The sequence below is a fragment of the Opisthocomus hoazin genome, chromosome 5, assembly GCF_030867145.1.
Source record: "Opisthocomus hoazin isolate bOpiHoa1 chromosome 5, bOpiHoa1.hap1, whole genome shotgun sequence".
Lineage (NCBI taxonomy): Eukaryota > Metazoa > Chordata > Aves > Opisthocomiformes > Opisthocomidae > Opisthocomus > Opisthocomus hoazin.
Window position 1 is genome coordinate 72,343,043 of NC_134418.1, and position 15,405 is coordinate 72,358,447.

Here is a 15,405-nt window from a genome sequence, read left to right on the forward strand (position 1 = left end):
GTGATAGTGCTAGGATAGATGACCTTGAGTATAGCTTTTGCAGGTTTATTTTTCCTTCAGGAGTTTTCTGACTTTCACTTGATCATTTACGTCATAAACCAATGAATGTAGTCTTAGAAGCTCCTGCAGATTAATTTTCTACTGAGTGTAATTGATAATGTTGTTGTATGTTATTGTTCGGTGTTTTAAGAGTAAGTTGCATGTAGAAAGCCTCTGGCAACCAAACGGACTCAGTGTAGCCATCTAAGCAGCACATGTTGTAAAGTGTGATAAAGTTAGTAATTTGAAAAGGCTGTTTTTGAAGTCATGCAGCTACAATGATGATAGAATTAATTATTTGCTGAAGAAAGAATGCAATAACAGATACTATTTTTTCTTTCAGATAAAAACTATTTTGAGTGGCTTCATCATCAGAGGTTACTTGGGGAAATGGACTTTGATGATAAAAACAATTACTTTAGTCTTGGCTGTCGCGTCAGGTTTGAGTTTAGGAAAAGAGGGTCCCTTGGTACATGTTGCCTGCTGCTGTGGGAATATTTTTTCCTACCTCTTTCCAAAGTACAGCACAAATGAAGCTAAAAAAAGAGAGGTGAGTTATTGTAGAAGTATTTCTAGAATGTGTTGAATATCCATGCATTTACAGCGACATGTTCAAAAAAATGATACTTGTTCTCTTGGACAGTGTTGAAGTTTGGATTATCAGTGTTACTTAGTGTGTGAAGAACAATGTATTACTCCTAGCATTCTCCAAGGTGAATTGTTTCCATGTTGGAGTAAGTCTGTGTTTCTCCCACCTCAAAGACCATTTGATTTTAATTAAATTCTTGCTGTTTTTGGGCCTACATTTTGGTAATTGATGAGTGTCTTCAGTTGTGAGGACTTTTGAACCCATGAACAAAGTATTTCTGGAGAAGGGTTGGTGACAACAGTGTTTCTGCTGTATTTCAGTTGTGGTTGTTAGTGAGAGTGTGGTGGGCTACCCTTGGTGGCCACCAAGCCACTCTCTGACCCCTCCTCAGCAAGACAGCAGGAGAAAATAAGATGAAAAACTTGTAGGCCAAGATAAGGACAGGAAGATCAGCCGCCAGTTACCATCACAGGCAAAACCGACTAGGCTTGAGGGAGATGGCTTTATTGCCAAGTAATAACAGAAGAGGACAATGAGGAAAACAAAACTAAATACACCTTGCCCCCACTCTCTCATCTTCCCAAGCTCTACTTCACTCCTGACACTTCTATCCCAAAGCGGCAAAAGGGGATGGGGAGTGGGGGCTGCGGTCAGTTTGTAACTCTTTGTCTCTGCCTCTCCCTCCTCCTCGTGCTCTTCCCCTGCTCCAGCGTGGGGTCCCACCAACAGGAGAACCCCTTCAGCCGGGGTGCTTTCTGTGGAGTGCAGTCCATCGGGATCGGACTGCTGCGGCGTGGGCTCTCCACAGGCTGCAGCGTCCTTCAGGGCACATCCACCTGCTCTGAAGTGGGGTCCCTTCCATGGGCTGCAGGTGGAGATATGCTCTGCCACTGTCCTCTGTGGGCTGCAGGGGCACAGCCTGCCTCACCATGGTCTGCTCCAGGGGCTGCAGGGGAATCTCTGTGCCGGTGCCTGAGTACCTCCTTCCTCTCCTTCCTCATCAGCCTTGGTGCCTGCAGAGCTGTTTGTCTCACATTTTTCTTGCTGTCTCTCTCACAGCTGCTGAGCAGTGTTTTTTACCATTTCTTAAGTATCTTACCACAGTGGCACCACCAGCGTCGCTGACAGGCTTGCCTTTGGGCAGCAACGGGTCCATTTTGGAGCCGGCTGGCACTGGCTCTGTTGGAGGTAGGGGCAGCCTCTGGTGTCTTCTCACAAAATCCACCCCTGAAGCCCCCCTGCCACCAAAACATTGTCAGGTAAACCCAACAGACAGAGACATGCTAATGAAAGCACGTATAGTCATAGAGAGTAGCAAGATTTAACATTAATTCAATAAAATTTTCGTATTGTAAAATCAAAAAGAGTGTCATCCCAGTTGTGCTTTCAGTACTCGGGCTCAGCTTCTGTACTGTTAGAAAGAGGCTGCAGAAGATGGGAAATTTGGGTTCATTTCCTATTGCAAACCTGTGTATGCTTAAATCATTTAACTTACCTGTGGTTTAGCTGCTTATCTCAGAATAATGTAATAATTCTTTGAGTTTCTGTGTGTGTTCTTCCACAGGTGTGTAAGGGCTACTACCTGCGGGTCAGTGTTCTTGCAAGGAATTGGTTCAATATTGTTACAATTAGCATGCACTTTAACCATCTTTTTTATATTATCAAACATAATTCATCCGTGATGCTATAGGACCAGCAGCTGCTTCAGTTCCTTTTAGTCTGTCCCTTAATCTCCGTACACCTCAGATGTTTTTGCAAGTTTTTGCTTGAGGACTACTGAGCACGGATCTCCAGGGCTCATACAAAGGCTGTGTAGTCTGTCAGTGATTTTTGTCCTTTGAATAATTGGTGGACTTCTCCACCACATACGTCTAGCACAGAGAAAGATCACTACAATTTCTTGAAAATGAGATACCAGCAGTTTCACACTGAAGCGTAGACTCCTTTGGGTGCTTTCTTGGGAGCCTTTGAGCAGCGCCTTTGGCCTTGTTGTGACTAGTACCTGGTCGGTGGCTGCTGTGGCCACTGGCCACATCTTATGAGCATTCTGACACACTTACGTGGTGCTTTTCTGTTAGCAAGTCTGTGTGTCCTTGGTAGAAACATAGAAGAAACTGATAATTGTAGTGAGATTCCGTTCTTCGTGTTTAAAGCGTATCACAGACTGAAAAAAAACCCCTCACCATTGTTCTTTTCCAGGTGTTGTCAGCTGCTTCAGCAGCAGGAGTATCGGTAGCCTTTGGTGCCCCAATTGGTGGAGTCCTTTTCAGTCTAGAGGAGGTATGTCAAGAGATGGCACTGAAGGATAGATATTATAAAAAAAAAAAAAAAATCTAGCATGAATAATCTCAGACTCCTTTAAGCTGTGGAGTCTTTCCTATGAAGGAAATTATTTTTTTCTTTTCTTTGGATGAATGTCAGCTTTGCTTTATTCTCAGTTATATTTTTTCTGGAGAAGGGCTGAGTCAGTTGATAATTATGGTTTATGTACGGACAGAGATACAACAGTTTTTCACTCTAGGAGTGTATTCTAAAAAAAAAAAAAGTATCAGGCTCTTTTTTCATTTTGAAAGAGACTCTAGAAATCTATTTGACAATTTTGTGAAACAAGTCTCTAAACATGACTTTTCTTAAAGTTTCAGACACTAAACACAATTGAATACATTAATTATTAAAAAGGCAGATACGCTATAAAACTGACCTCCAAGGCAACCAAACTCTCTTCTCCAAGAAATTTTTGTATTAAATTAGTTTTCATTAGTTGTTTTCAAAATACATAAGAATGTTATTTAAATCATTAATGTTTTTGAAGAAAACTAAAAATCTAAAAATCTCTGAATTGACAAAAGGAAGCAAAATATTCTCTCATGTCTAATTTTGCTGTATCAGTAGGGGATTTTGAGGAATTCCTTTGTTGCCAAAAAAATTCCAGGAAGGCTCAGAAGAAAACTCTCCTGAAATTTGATTCGGGCTATGTGGGGCTTAAGTATGAAATTGTATGTTCTGTTTTCAGGATGGTTTTTTTGTTTATGTTTTAACCATACTTCAGAATAACACAGCTGCCACAAACCTTGCAGTGTAGGTTGAATGGAGATGAAACAGTATTGGCAGGAAATCTGAGAGAGCAGCTAGTACACAGTCTGGTTCTTATGAATGCTAGAAAGAGATACTTAGAGAAGCTTTTAAACATAAATTACTATGTATTAGTTCCTAACAGTCTTAAAACAGCAGTGGTTTCAGTACTGATGTAGTATGGACTTTAAAACTGATCTAAGTACGAAGTGCTGTAGAGCTTCTTAAAAATGTAGTGTGTGCTGGAGTGCCAGTGCTCCAAGTGATGGGAATAATGCTGATAATGCAAGGGTACTTTTTCTCGCATATACCATGTGAGCAGCAGCACTGTAACACGTGCATAAACCAGTCTTTCCAGTATTTTTAATTGAATCACTAATAATTCTCATCTGTTGCCTTTTACAGGTCAGTTACTATTTCCCACTGAAGACTTTATGGAGATCATTTTTTGCTGCTTTAGTAGCTGCATTTGTTTTAAGGTCCATCAATCCTTTTGGTAATAGCCGCCTAGTTCTTTTTTATGTGGAATATCACACTCCTTGGTACCTTTTTGAACTGCTTCCTTTTATTCTTCTGGGAGTATTTGGTGGGCTCTGGGGAGCATTTTTCATCCGAGCAAACATTGCGTGGTGTCGTCGACGCAAATCTACAAAATTTGGGAAGTACCCTGTGCTGGAGGTTATTATTGTTGCAGCAATAACAGCTGTCATTGCATTTCCTAATCCATATACAAGGCTAAACACCAGTGAGCTTATTAAAGAGCTCTTCACAGACTGTGGGCCATTAGAATCCTCCTCCCTCTGCGACTACAGAAATGATATGAATGCAAGCAAAATAGTAGATGATATTCCTGACCGTCCAGCAGGCACTGGAGTCTATTCAGCTATATGGCAGTTGTGTTTAGCACTCATATTTAAAATAATCATGACAGTCTTCACCTTTGGTATCAAGGTAAGTGTGAATGCAGTGGGTGCATCATCTGCTGTGATTATTTCATTACTGCCTTTCTCATTTTCCATCTCTCAGAGCCAGCAGTTTTGTTGATAAGAGTTTTTTTCATGTGTAGTTCCTTCAAAAAAAAAGTTTTTTTACTGTTGATTAATAAGCAAGTCTTGTAGAAAACAACATTAAGTTAAATTCAATTCAGCTGAATAGAAACACGTGCTAAGTTTAGCAGGCAACGGTAACTGTGTGGATGGATGGCTGTTTGTATGGGCCTGATTCAGCAGTAAGAATGATTCTGACATTTCCAAGAGCTGGGTTTGACTGAGTTCAGACGTGACCACTCATGTTCCCCAGTGCTGTTACATGGAAGAAGAAAAGACTGTACCTCTAGAACAACTTGTAGGTTTATTTCTTTAATCCCCTCTCTGCATTTATCCCATAAATGTAATTACTGCAGACTGTCAAAGGGAGCCAATGATGATTTCTTCCCTGAAATTTCCAGTATTGCATGTCACGACTGGAGAGCAGGCTTTGTTCATGTAACTGTAACGGGAATTTCTTCTCCATTACAAAGCAGCATCATTTTTGTCTTTCCTGATCATTTTGTAAACCTGTTTTGGAGCTCTCTTCAGCTTCTCTCCAACCTGTGGCTGTTTTCTGAATGACTGACAACTGTCAGGCCTTCATAATTTTCTGTCTTGCCAGGCTGTCTTCATAGTTCTTTGCAACTGCATCATTATCAAATGTGTCTTCACACAAACGTATTGTAGAATGTTCACTAAGCAGGATTTGTGTTCAAGCTGGCTTTAAATTTTCAGTCTACATTGCTGTCCCATGTAACTGCATGCATAAGAAAACACTTCTTTACCTTGAGGGTGGTTGAATGCTGGAATAGGTTGTCCAGAGAACTTGTGGAGTCTCCATTGTTGGAGATACTTGAAACCTGGCTGGATGCAATCCTGGGCAACCCGCTGTAGTTGAGCCTGCTTGAGCAGAGGCATTGCACGAGACGATCTGGAGTGGTCACGTCCAACCTCAACCATTCTGGCATTCTGTAATTGATAGAATGAGATCATGTTGTGTTTCTCACGTGCTGATATTTTAGAAGATGTTGCCGTCTGTTATTTGAAGTTAATTTCTGTATACTGGTTGATGGATAAGAGAAATCTGTGGCGTGTATTTTAAATGCTAGTCTTCATTTCAGACATTATTCGATAACATGACCACTCCAATCTGTTGTATTCACTTACTGTATTTCACTGATACCTGGGGCCCAGCCCTTCTAAGCATTACACATCCGACCGTTCATGTGTTCCTGTGCATCTGGCGCTTTCTCATGGGTTTGTCACCGCAGGATCGCACTGTGTGTGTTAGATTCACTAGATTACAGAAGGGTAGAGCTTATGGTTCATTTGGTTTTAGTTCATTCTCTCATAACTTCAGCATCTGCAATGTGGTGGAAATATTTTTGTGAAGTTGTAAGAATATATTTATCACTTTGCCAACAGGCAAGGAGTCATGCTGCTGTTGTTGATGGGACTGTGCTATGTACATTTCTCTGTCGCTTTGTAGGCCAGGTTGGACGGGGCTCTGAGCAGCCTGCTCTAGTTGAAGATGGTCCCTGCTCACTGCAGGGGGGTTGGGCTGGGTGTGACCTCTAAAGGTCCCTTCCAACCCAAAGCATTCTATGATAGGGCTGGTGAGAATGTCACCCAGTATCTGCAGATCTGGAGAATGGGATGTCACTTTAATGTTACATTTATTTGCATTTGAAGCCTTAATTCTATGAAAGCAGGAGAAAATTCAAAATTATATAAAAAAAAAAAAGACGACAGCTTTGTGATTTAAGTCATGATTCAGAATGCCCTGGGGTGCCCAGGCCCGTTCCTGGAGCTGTAGCCATGTGCAGACACAGGAGCTGTTCTCCTGTGCGGTGAGCAAAGCGGCCAAGCTGCTGCTGGTGGGGCACAGCGGTTCTTGCTGCTCTGGCTGCCCTGAGCAAGGATCACCAGGAAGTTGATCTGGCAGCGGTTTGTTTCGGTTTTTTGGTTTTTTTTTTTTCTCTTTCAGGCTTTTGTAATGATACCCATAAATGTAAAATTTCCACTTACCAGAGTGATTGTTATTAAACTAAAGTAGATCCTTGTTGTTTTGAGAAGACAGGAAAGCTAAGATAAAGAGGCTCCTAAATAACGCTACTTAGACAAACTTGACCGGCTGTTTTGGGGGGGAAAGCAAAGCTCTAAGATAGAGAGACTCCTAAATAATGTTATTTGGACAGCTCAGCCTTGGGAGGGCTGATGCACCAAGCTGCAGAGATAAAGAAGCACCAAGAGGGCAACAAGACTGGAGCAAAACAACCTGGAAGGACGCGGTATACGTGATCTTAGATGACACTGTACTGCTTATTATCAGTAGGCTCGTTACTGTGTCTAAACACTGATGATCAGCATTTGGGGTGGGATTACAGTTTTGCCTCAGACCCTGAGCGATGTGCAACTGCACTGACAAAGAAGTGGAAAGTTGCACCCATATCTCAATTCCTTGCTAGTTTCAATGATGATTCGTGTGCCACAGAATAAATCTTTTCCTCTGTAGTATGACTTGAATTAGGCTGGCATGCACTGGAGAAGAAAGCTGAGATGAGGTAGAACCTGATTTTTTTCCCTTGCTCCTTCTCAGTGAAGGTTCCTTTCAACTTTGTGACTTGTGATTCAGAGGCTTATGCAAACAAATGCAGCTGTAAAATCGTAATTACAGTTACACTTGTAGCCATTATCCACATGTGAGGGAAAGAAGAGAAGGAGCCAGATGCATAAAAACGTTATGTTAACAAAGGCCCAGAAACAATTTGGATATAATTTCCCTGTGGAGGCTGAATTCCTGTGGCATACTGCTGTGGCAGACTAGAATCTTAGGCAGTTTCAGAGATTTATTCAATTACTTTTATATCTGCCTTTTTTTTTTTCGGGGCACTGTTGAACTGTTCACTCAAGAGCAGTTCACTCAAGAACACTGTACACTCAAGAATTCCACTCAAGAAAAAGCTTGGGTTTTAACAATTAGGAAGAGGTTTAGATGTGTTCTGTAGGTAATTGTGGGAAATGACAGTGGTATAAATGCACAATTTGGATATTACACTGACATGCTAGCATTGGAGAGTTACCTCTGTCAACACTGAAATACTAGGTAATGCAGGATGGGAATGGAGGATTAGTAAAGTTCTTCCCCAAAACCTGTGATGCTGGCTTTCAAACACAGAGTTTGCTGTGTTTGTTTGTCCTTGGTTTGTCTGTTAGAAATCATCTTTGCAACCATAAATATTGGCAATATAATAACAATAGATTCTGAAATACAGTTCTGCCCCAGCTGTTGGATTCCATGGCAAAATGTATAGTTTGGAATTGCACGATACTTAAATTTCACAGCTGTACAGTGGTAAAAAAATAAATTGTGTCCTGTTACACCAGGAGTGCAATTTTTTAATGAAGTTATTTTGACAAGATGGCTTTAGGTGCATGTAGACAAAAAGCAAAAATTTTACTACTTCTTTGTAGTCAGATCTGTACCTCAGTCACAGTATAAAATATTTTGATACCAGCAGCTGCTGTGAGGAGAAGCAGACGGCATTTCCAATTTAATGAGACATTTAGACACCGCCATGTTTTTTGGAAAGAAGATTAGCTTCCTCAGGAGGAGAAAAGATAAACCACAGCAGTTTCTCAGACGAGCCCTCACTCCTTACGAAGCTGCTGAAAAAGCAAGACTTGCAATAATATTTTAGTGAGCCCTCTTGATGTGACAAGGCTGTGTGGCCTTTTCAGTTTTTAGTTAATAACAAAAACAATTCAAAATTACAGTAGGATTTTTTTTTTTATGGTAATGTGTTACCTGCTTTTTGCAATGGGAGTTATACTGCCTTTTTCTCTCTCGGTGTATTTAGCATTCTGTATACACTACTTTGGATGTGAAACTGCAATATAGTAAGCAAAGTTTCTTTTAAAAATCACCTATTTAATTTGCTGTCTAATTCATAGCCTTTTGGGAAGGCAGTCCTATGTGCAAAGCTTGTTTAGTAAGTGAATGTTGACTCAGAGGAACATGAAGTAATAAGGGAGATGGGAAAATAGTAAGGAAAACTTCAGTACTGGTAGTGCAGCTCAGGTTGGAGACACATATGGTAAGAATCGTGTTGGCGCTAGTGCGTGGTCCTGTATTGGTGACAGATTTGCTCTTGAATACAGTAAAATATAAACAAACGTGCTCATAAAATTGATTCAGCTGACCAGGTTGATCAGAGGTATCAGTAGCATTGTGTTAAGTTTTACTAACCTTGCAAGGTCAATTGACATGGTTTTAACCTGACAATTTTGCATTTGCGTGTCTTTTGGCACAAAAAAACCCCAACCCACTTGTAAAACGATGCATCAGGTATGTTCCCATGAGCGTGACAGCAGCTCCTCTGGTTTTGTTGCAGGTTCCATCTGGGTTGTTCATACCTAGTATGGCAATCGGAGCAATAGCAGGAAGGATTGTAGGAATTGCAGTGGAGCAGCTGGCCTACTACCATCATGACTGGTTCATTTTCAAGGAGTGGTGTGAAGTTGGAGCTGACTGTATTACTCCTGGCCTTTACGCCATGGTCGGTGCTGCTGCGTGCTTAGGTAAATAAAATACAACAAAGTAAATAAGTATCTGATTTCCTGTATGTTGCCAAAATAATAATTAAAAAATGAAAGGAGATATAAATGCATGCCGTTTTGGAACACCTTTTTATATAGACTTCTCTCTCTTCAGAATAATACACTCGCATCTCTACACAGGACCATCAGTTCCTTGTGCTCCGAGGAATAATATGAAATTTGAATTGATGAGAAACAGAAGAATTTAAATAGTAGTGCTTGCTTTCTCTTTTTGGTATCAAGAGGTGTCATTACTACATCAGTCAGAAAAATGAGTTTCATGAAATGTATTTCGTAGGGGATTTGCAGAGTCAAGTACTGTTGAAATTATTACAAGGAGGTGATGTGATCAGCTGCCACATCTACAGGAATTGCAGAAAATACTCTTGAAATTCATAATCCAAACAAAAGTTACAGAAGTGTCTAATGATTTGAGGAGTCCAGCTTGAGGTATTTTTAACAAGCCTGATTTACAAACTCATGGGAAGCTGAGCACCTAAACTAGGAGAGGTTTTTTGAAGGTCTTGTCTTGGCCTAGGTTATGACTTCATTGCCTTAGAAATTAAACTTAAAATTTATTAGTACAGATTCTGCAAAAAAAAGTCGACCTTTTCCTTAAGGAAGAGTGCATTTGAGCGACCAAATAAACCAGTGTTACAAATTTAGGTTTTGGAGAGATTGTTTTGTCTTTTAGTAGATCAACTTGAACTTTTGAATGCATTGAAAGGAAGATCATATTCTTTTACTGAATGAAGATGTGGCATCAGAAACCTTGGCAGAAAAAATACCTTGCATACTAGCAAAAGAGGAATAAAATGCCTGTCTTCTCCCGTTTTCCGAGAGAGAGATTTCTTTTCAGCAGCTCAGAGTTCTCTTTAGCTTTTATGGTTCAGTAACAGCATTAAATTCCTAATCCTTTGGACAACATAGCAGTTGAATTGCTGCCTCTGACTTCTCTGCGTTAGTCCCATTCTTTTTCCAGATTCTTCCTGGATTGCCTTGCATTTCTCAGTATTTTTAACCTAGGTATGGTAAGGAGAAATACATAGTTTTATTCTTAGTTTACGTGAAAGAACTGTACATATTTTTCAAATCCCTTTGTTCCCTGATTTTCTAGGCATTTTTCCTAAAGCTTGCTTTTACTTCTAAAAGTTTTGTGTTAATTTTTCCTGTGTGCTTCTGTTTGCACTACACAGAATGATGTCTGTGGGATGACCTTCAATGGCAAAGTTACGTTTGTAGTTCTCAACAGGAAGGCAGGAAATTCTAAATTCATTATTACCCGACACTAGCATGTTACTGGGCACCGTTTTTCTTGCAGGTGGTGTGACAAGGATGACTGTGTCCCTGGTGGTTATTGTCTTTGAGCTAACAGGAGGGCTGGAATATATTGTGCCCCTCATGGCTGCAGTCATGACCAGTAAGTGGGTCGGAGATGCCTTTGGTAGGGAAGGCATCTACGAGGCACACATCCGACTGAACGGATACCCTTTCTTGGACGCAAAGGAGGAATTCACTCACACAACACTGGCTGCTGATGTTATGAGACCTCGAAGAAGCGATCCACCTTTAGCGGTTCTGACGCAGGATAATATGACAGTCGAAGACATAGAAAACTTGATCAATGAAACCAGCTATAATGGCTTTCCTGTAATTATGTCAAAAGAATCCCAGAGACTAGTGGGCTTTGCTCTAAGAAGAGATTTAACTATTGCAATAGGTAATTATCTTCCAGTATTGCATGATTATATATGCTAATTTAAATGCTATCATAGCTTAAACCAGAATTTACTCTCTGTGTTTCTAGACTTGCACAAGCTGTCTGTTCATTTACTGAAGTATATGATTAACTTCACTAGTAGGCTCTGAAATGGAGAAAATGCCAATCTCGTTGTCGTAAAAACAAGAGTCGTCATACTGAAGTAGGCCAAAATGTCATCTAGTCTGGTATTTGTGTTTATTTTGAGGCTTTTGCTAGTATCTCTTCTCCTCACATGATGCTACGTTAACGTTCTTCTTCAAAATCAAGTAATTCTCATTTTAGAACAGCAGGATTCTGTGAGAATTACCGTCCAAGTCATTTTTAAATTTAAATGTGTATCATACTTCTCTCTGAGAGTATGTTATTTACTGGTGTTATAACAACTAAGACTGTGTTACAAAGATGTAAGTGAAATATTAATTTTTTTAGGTTTCTGTTTTTCAGTTTGTTTGTGTAATGGGAAATTTGGCCCTGGGCACATAAGCATGCAAGCCCCTTTTGGTCCCTCTTTCTCTGGGCGAGTATTAGAACTTGTGGGATACTTGTGACAATGCTTTGTGCACTGACCAGAAAAATTCCGTGGATTTTGAGAATACTATCAGAACCAAAGGAAAAAAATCATTCTTATGTAACAAAATGTTACTAAACTGTAACATTTGGCGGATGCAACCAAGGATGGAAGTTGCATCTTAAATTACTTTTTTTTTTCCCCGTAATTCATAAGATTGTACATTGACAAGTATCTCTTTAACAAAGGCACTTGAGAAAGTCCTGGAACTTTTAAAAAAATGTTTTGTGAACACAACACTGTTTTCTTCAGTAAAACTTTCACGTGTGGTCTTTATACTGTGCATGCTATGGTATTACACTATGTAGGATGTATAGGAATGTCCAAAGCTTGGAAATTATTATTGACATCATACTGGTTTAAGTTTGCATTTATTTAAGAGTATATGGGGGAAGAGCAGAACATTCTTCTGATAATACACTTTCACAGGTAAGACTCGTTTCAGCTGCTGAGAGTGCACAGTGCAAGTTGCTTAGTCTTGGATTTTGGCTGCCTTAATAGAGTTGTCGTGTGAAATAGTTCAGGGTACAGGGAGGAGGAGTGCTGATGTCACCAAGGTGATGGAGACACGAAAAGGAAGAGGATCCATTTCACATAGTGCTAAATAAATTCATTATGAACAAGAATGCAGCGTTTTCAGAGTGATCAGAAATGAGTTCTTCGATTTCAAACCAAGAATAATTACAGCCACTGGAATCATGACAGGGGAGCTGTCAATTGCGATTGGCGTTCCCCTTGACAGTTTTTTCAGCAGCTGACCGTGTGCTTCCTGTCTGTCAGTTTTCAAGTCTTTCCACCTCTTTATAGTAAATAAAAGTTATTTACTGGAGTGAGAAAGGTAGTAGCCAAAGAACAGCTAAAGCTGTATTGTAGATGGCGTTTGTGATTTCTGCACCAGTACTTTGGGATAAAGCAGTGGCTATGGAAACACGTCCAGATAGCGCATGTGTCAGAATATCAGCATCTGGAGAACAGCATCAGTGTCTGGTAGTGTCAATTGATCTGTCTGTTTGCACTAGATTATCCTACTCCAAGAATGTAAATTCTTCCTTCTCTGCTGTTCCCCCGCCCCCTCTTTTTCTTAAAGAAAGTGCTAGAAAGAAGCAGGAAGGGATTGTTGGCAGTTCCAGGGTCTGTTTTGCCCAGCACACCCCATCGCTTCCAGCGGAAAGCCCTCGACCTTTGAAGCTTAGAAGCATACTTGATATGAGCCCTTTCACCGTGACAGACCACACACCAATGGAAATAGTGGTGGATATTTTCCGGAAGCTGGGCCTGAGGCAGTGCCTTGTAACACACAATGGGTGAGTAAAGTGGCAGCAGTGCTGTTCATTTCTGTAGATACAGGGATTTTCACTTCCAGGATCAGAGTATTTGAACCAGGATGTATTCCAGGATCGTGGTATTGGAACCCCTAAGTTTGGTACTGCAGCTGAGGGCCCTAAAGTGTTCGTTAAGATGGTGCTGTGCTGTGGCACCTCTCTTAAATTCTTACTCTTCCCTTGTATTCCAAGTAATCAGACAGGTGATTTCAGTCATTTTAAGATGTTCTTTTTAAAAAAAACTAGCTCTCATTCAGCAAGTTTTGTGTGTGCAACTTGTATGTGGAGGAGACACAACTTGTCTCGCAGAAACTTAGTCTTGGGTGGTGCACAGTCTGTGGCCTGGATTTCCTCATTCTTATATGAGTTCTGGCAACGTGCAATGTGTCAGCTATTGAACATCAACAAATACCTGGGTTCATGAAAAGTAAGGGAGAAAATGATCCAGTCAGTATCTCCTCTTCTGGAGATTAGCGATGGCAATTACCACCGAGCTCTTGTTTTCAGAATACTAACAACTAAATAACTGCTATTAGTGCTGGAACTTCAGTCTGCAACCTTTGTTTCTACACTTCAAAGTATTTCAAGAAAGTAATTGTAAGATTTAGAATGTTTTTAAATGAGACTAGAAGGAGCTGTCATGTGATTACCCACCAAACAAATCAGCCCTAGGCATGGAAATATAAATGCTCGTTATAATTGCCTCTTATCTAAACTGCTTTTTTTTTTACATGATCTTTTTCTGCATAGCTGTTCCTTTAACATCCTGCTTTCCTGTATCTCTTGCGTTAAACACTTGGCACACAACATTGCAGCTCCTGCCCTAGTATCTTGCTTTCTCTTTAGCATGTCTTCTAAGGCATCTGGGAAGTGAAACATTGTCTGCTAGTCCAGGTTATTTAAGATCAATGTCCATGGGACAAAACCCAAGAAGGCTGAAATATGGCTGGGACTTACTTCGTTTTGCTGTGGGCAAAAGGACTGCTGCTCTAAGTGGCAAATACTTAAATATTGCACTGGTTTTCAAGTTTATTTTTTCAGATGTATTTTAAAACAAATTTATTTTAAATGTTCTGCTTTTTTTTCTTCAATGCATCCCTGTACTGAATGGCGAGCAGATGTTTTCAGAAGCATAAATGACTTTAAAAACCTTTCTCTGATGGGGAAAGGACGTCATGATCTGACACTTATCGAAGTCAGTGCAGGCACGCAATTCTTGTTTTGGGGAGGGAAATTTGACTTGATAAAATGGCAATGAATATTATTTACTGTAAGTTTTTTTTGTTTTGTTTCTGTTGCGGTTGAGTGCTCAAACACTGACATTGATGTTAAAATTGACTAAAGAAAGCTTAACTGTGTAAAGCTATGTCAAACTGTACTGTAAATTTTTAGCTATTTTTTGATAAAGTAACAGCAAGTATGGATGGCTTTAATAAATCGCTGTTTTCAGACATTCATATTTGTTGTCCTACTTCAGTTTACAAACCCATGATATTCCGAGCACGCTGTCCATTACAAGAAGATCAGATAGTACTAGTGGTATTTAGCCATGGCATATAGCTGTGTGGACATTAAGGACTAATCTATATTTTGGCATATTTCCTGCAAATTGAATATACCCACGTAAAGACATGCATCAATTTCTGGGTTCCAGTCCAGACTGGAATAGGAACTGTGCAGAAATTGGTGCTGATGACAAATACAGAGATACATAAAGACTGAGCCTCACTCTTCCTAATTTGTACCAGAATATCCATTCCAGGGAGTTGCTCTTGATTTATGCTGTCGTGAAGGAGAAGGTTGGCTGAATTTGTCTGTTTCTAGGGTCACCAGATAAGCCTGCTCTGTAGCACAGCCTCAAACCTCAGTTACGACGGCTTTACACAGTTATTACTTTGTTCATCTACTGCGACTTGTTAAAATGTGAACAACGATCTGTATGCATGAGGGGGAATAACTATTAAACCAAGGAAATAAAGTAGACTCTAGTTTCAGTGCCTCTAAAACCTGAAGAGATGAGAATCTGGGGAGAAGGGATGAAGTATGCTTCCCTCATGTGTGCTTAATATGAGAAACCTGCTGCTCTGGGGTGGCTGAAGATCCAGTTGTGTTCAGCATTTTGGGAGAAAAAGAAAAAAGGCAATGTCTGGGAGAGGGTACTGACTTGGAAATCATTTTTCATTTAATTACCTCATTAGCTTTCCTGCAGCCCTCTTTTTTTTTTTCTTTTAGTTTTGCTCTAATCCTTTTTCATTATGATTAGAACTTTTTTTAATTTGATTTCACACACAGTTATTAGCATAACATGATCTGTTTCAGGATTGTCTTGGGGATCATCACAAAGAAGAACATATTAGAGCATCTCGAGCAACTAAAGCAGCACGTCGAACCCTTGGTGATTAGATATATCAGATCTCATAATTAGA

At 40.1% G+C, this 15,405-nt stretch overlaps 1 protein-coding gene across 6 annotated transcripts in view; it reads left to right on the forward strand.

Annotated features, from left to right (window-relative positions):
* CLCN3 (chloride voltage-gated channel 3) overlaps window positions 1-15,405 on the forward strand; it is a 77,146-nt gene that overhangs the window by 56,977 nt on the left and 4,764 nt on the right. For 4 of the 6 annotated variants that reach the window (XM_075421711.1, XM_075421710.1, XM_075421712.1 and 1 more), the window contains 7 exons: window positions 383-589; window positions 2,828-2,908; window positions 4,106-4,651; window positions 9,123-9,309; window positions 10,649-11,047; window positions 12,745-12,961; window positions 15,299-15,374. In XM_075421711.1, the coding sequence (XP_075277826.1) occupies window positions 383-589; window positions 2,828-2,908; window positions 4,106-4,651; window positions 9,123-9,309; window positions 10,649-11,047; window positions 12,745-12,961; window positions 15,299-15,374 (1,713 nt within the window). The remainder of the gene's footprint in view (window positions 1-382; window positions 590-2,827; window positions 2,909-4,105; window positions 4,652-9,122; window positions 9,310-10,648; window positions 11,048-12,744; window positions 12,962-15,298; window positions 15,375-15,405) is intronic. The other 2 variants (XM_075421713.1, XM_075421715.1) reach the window with 1 other exon arrangement.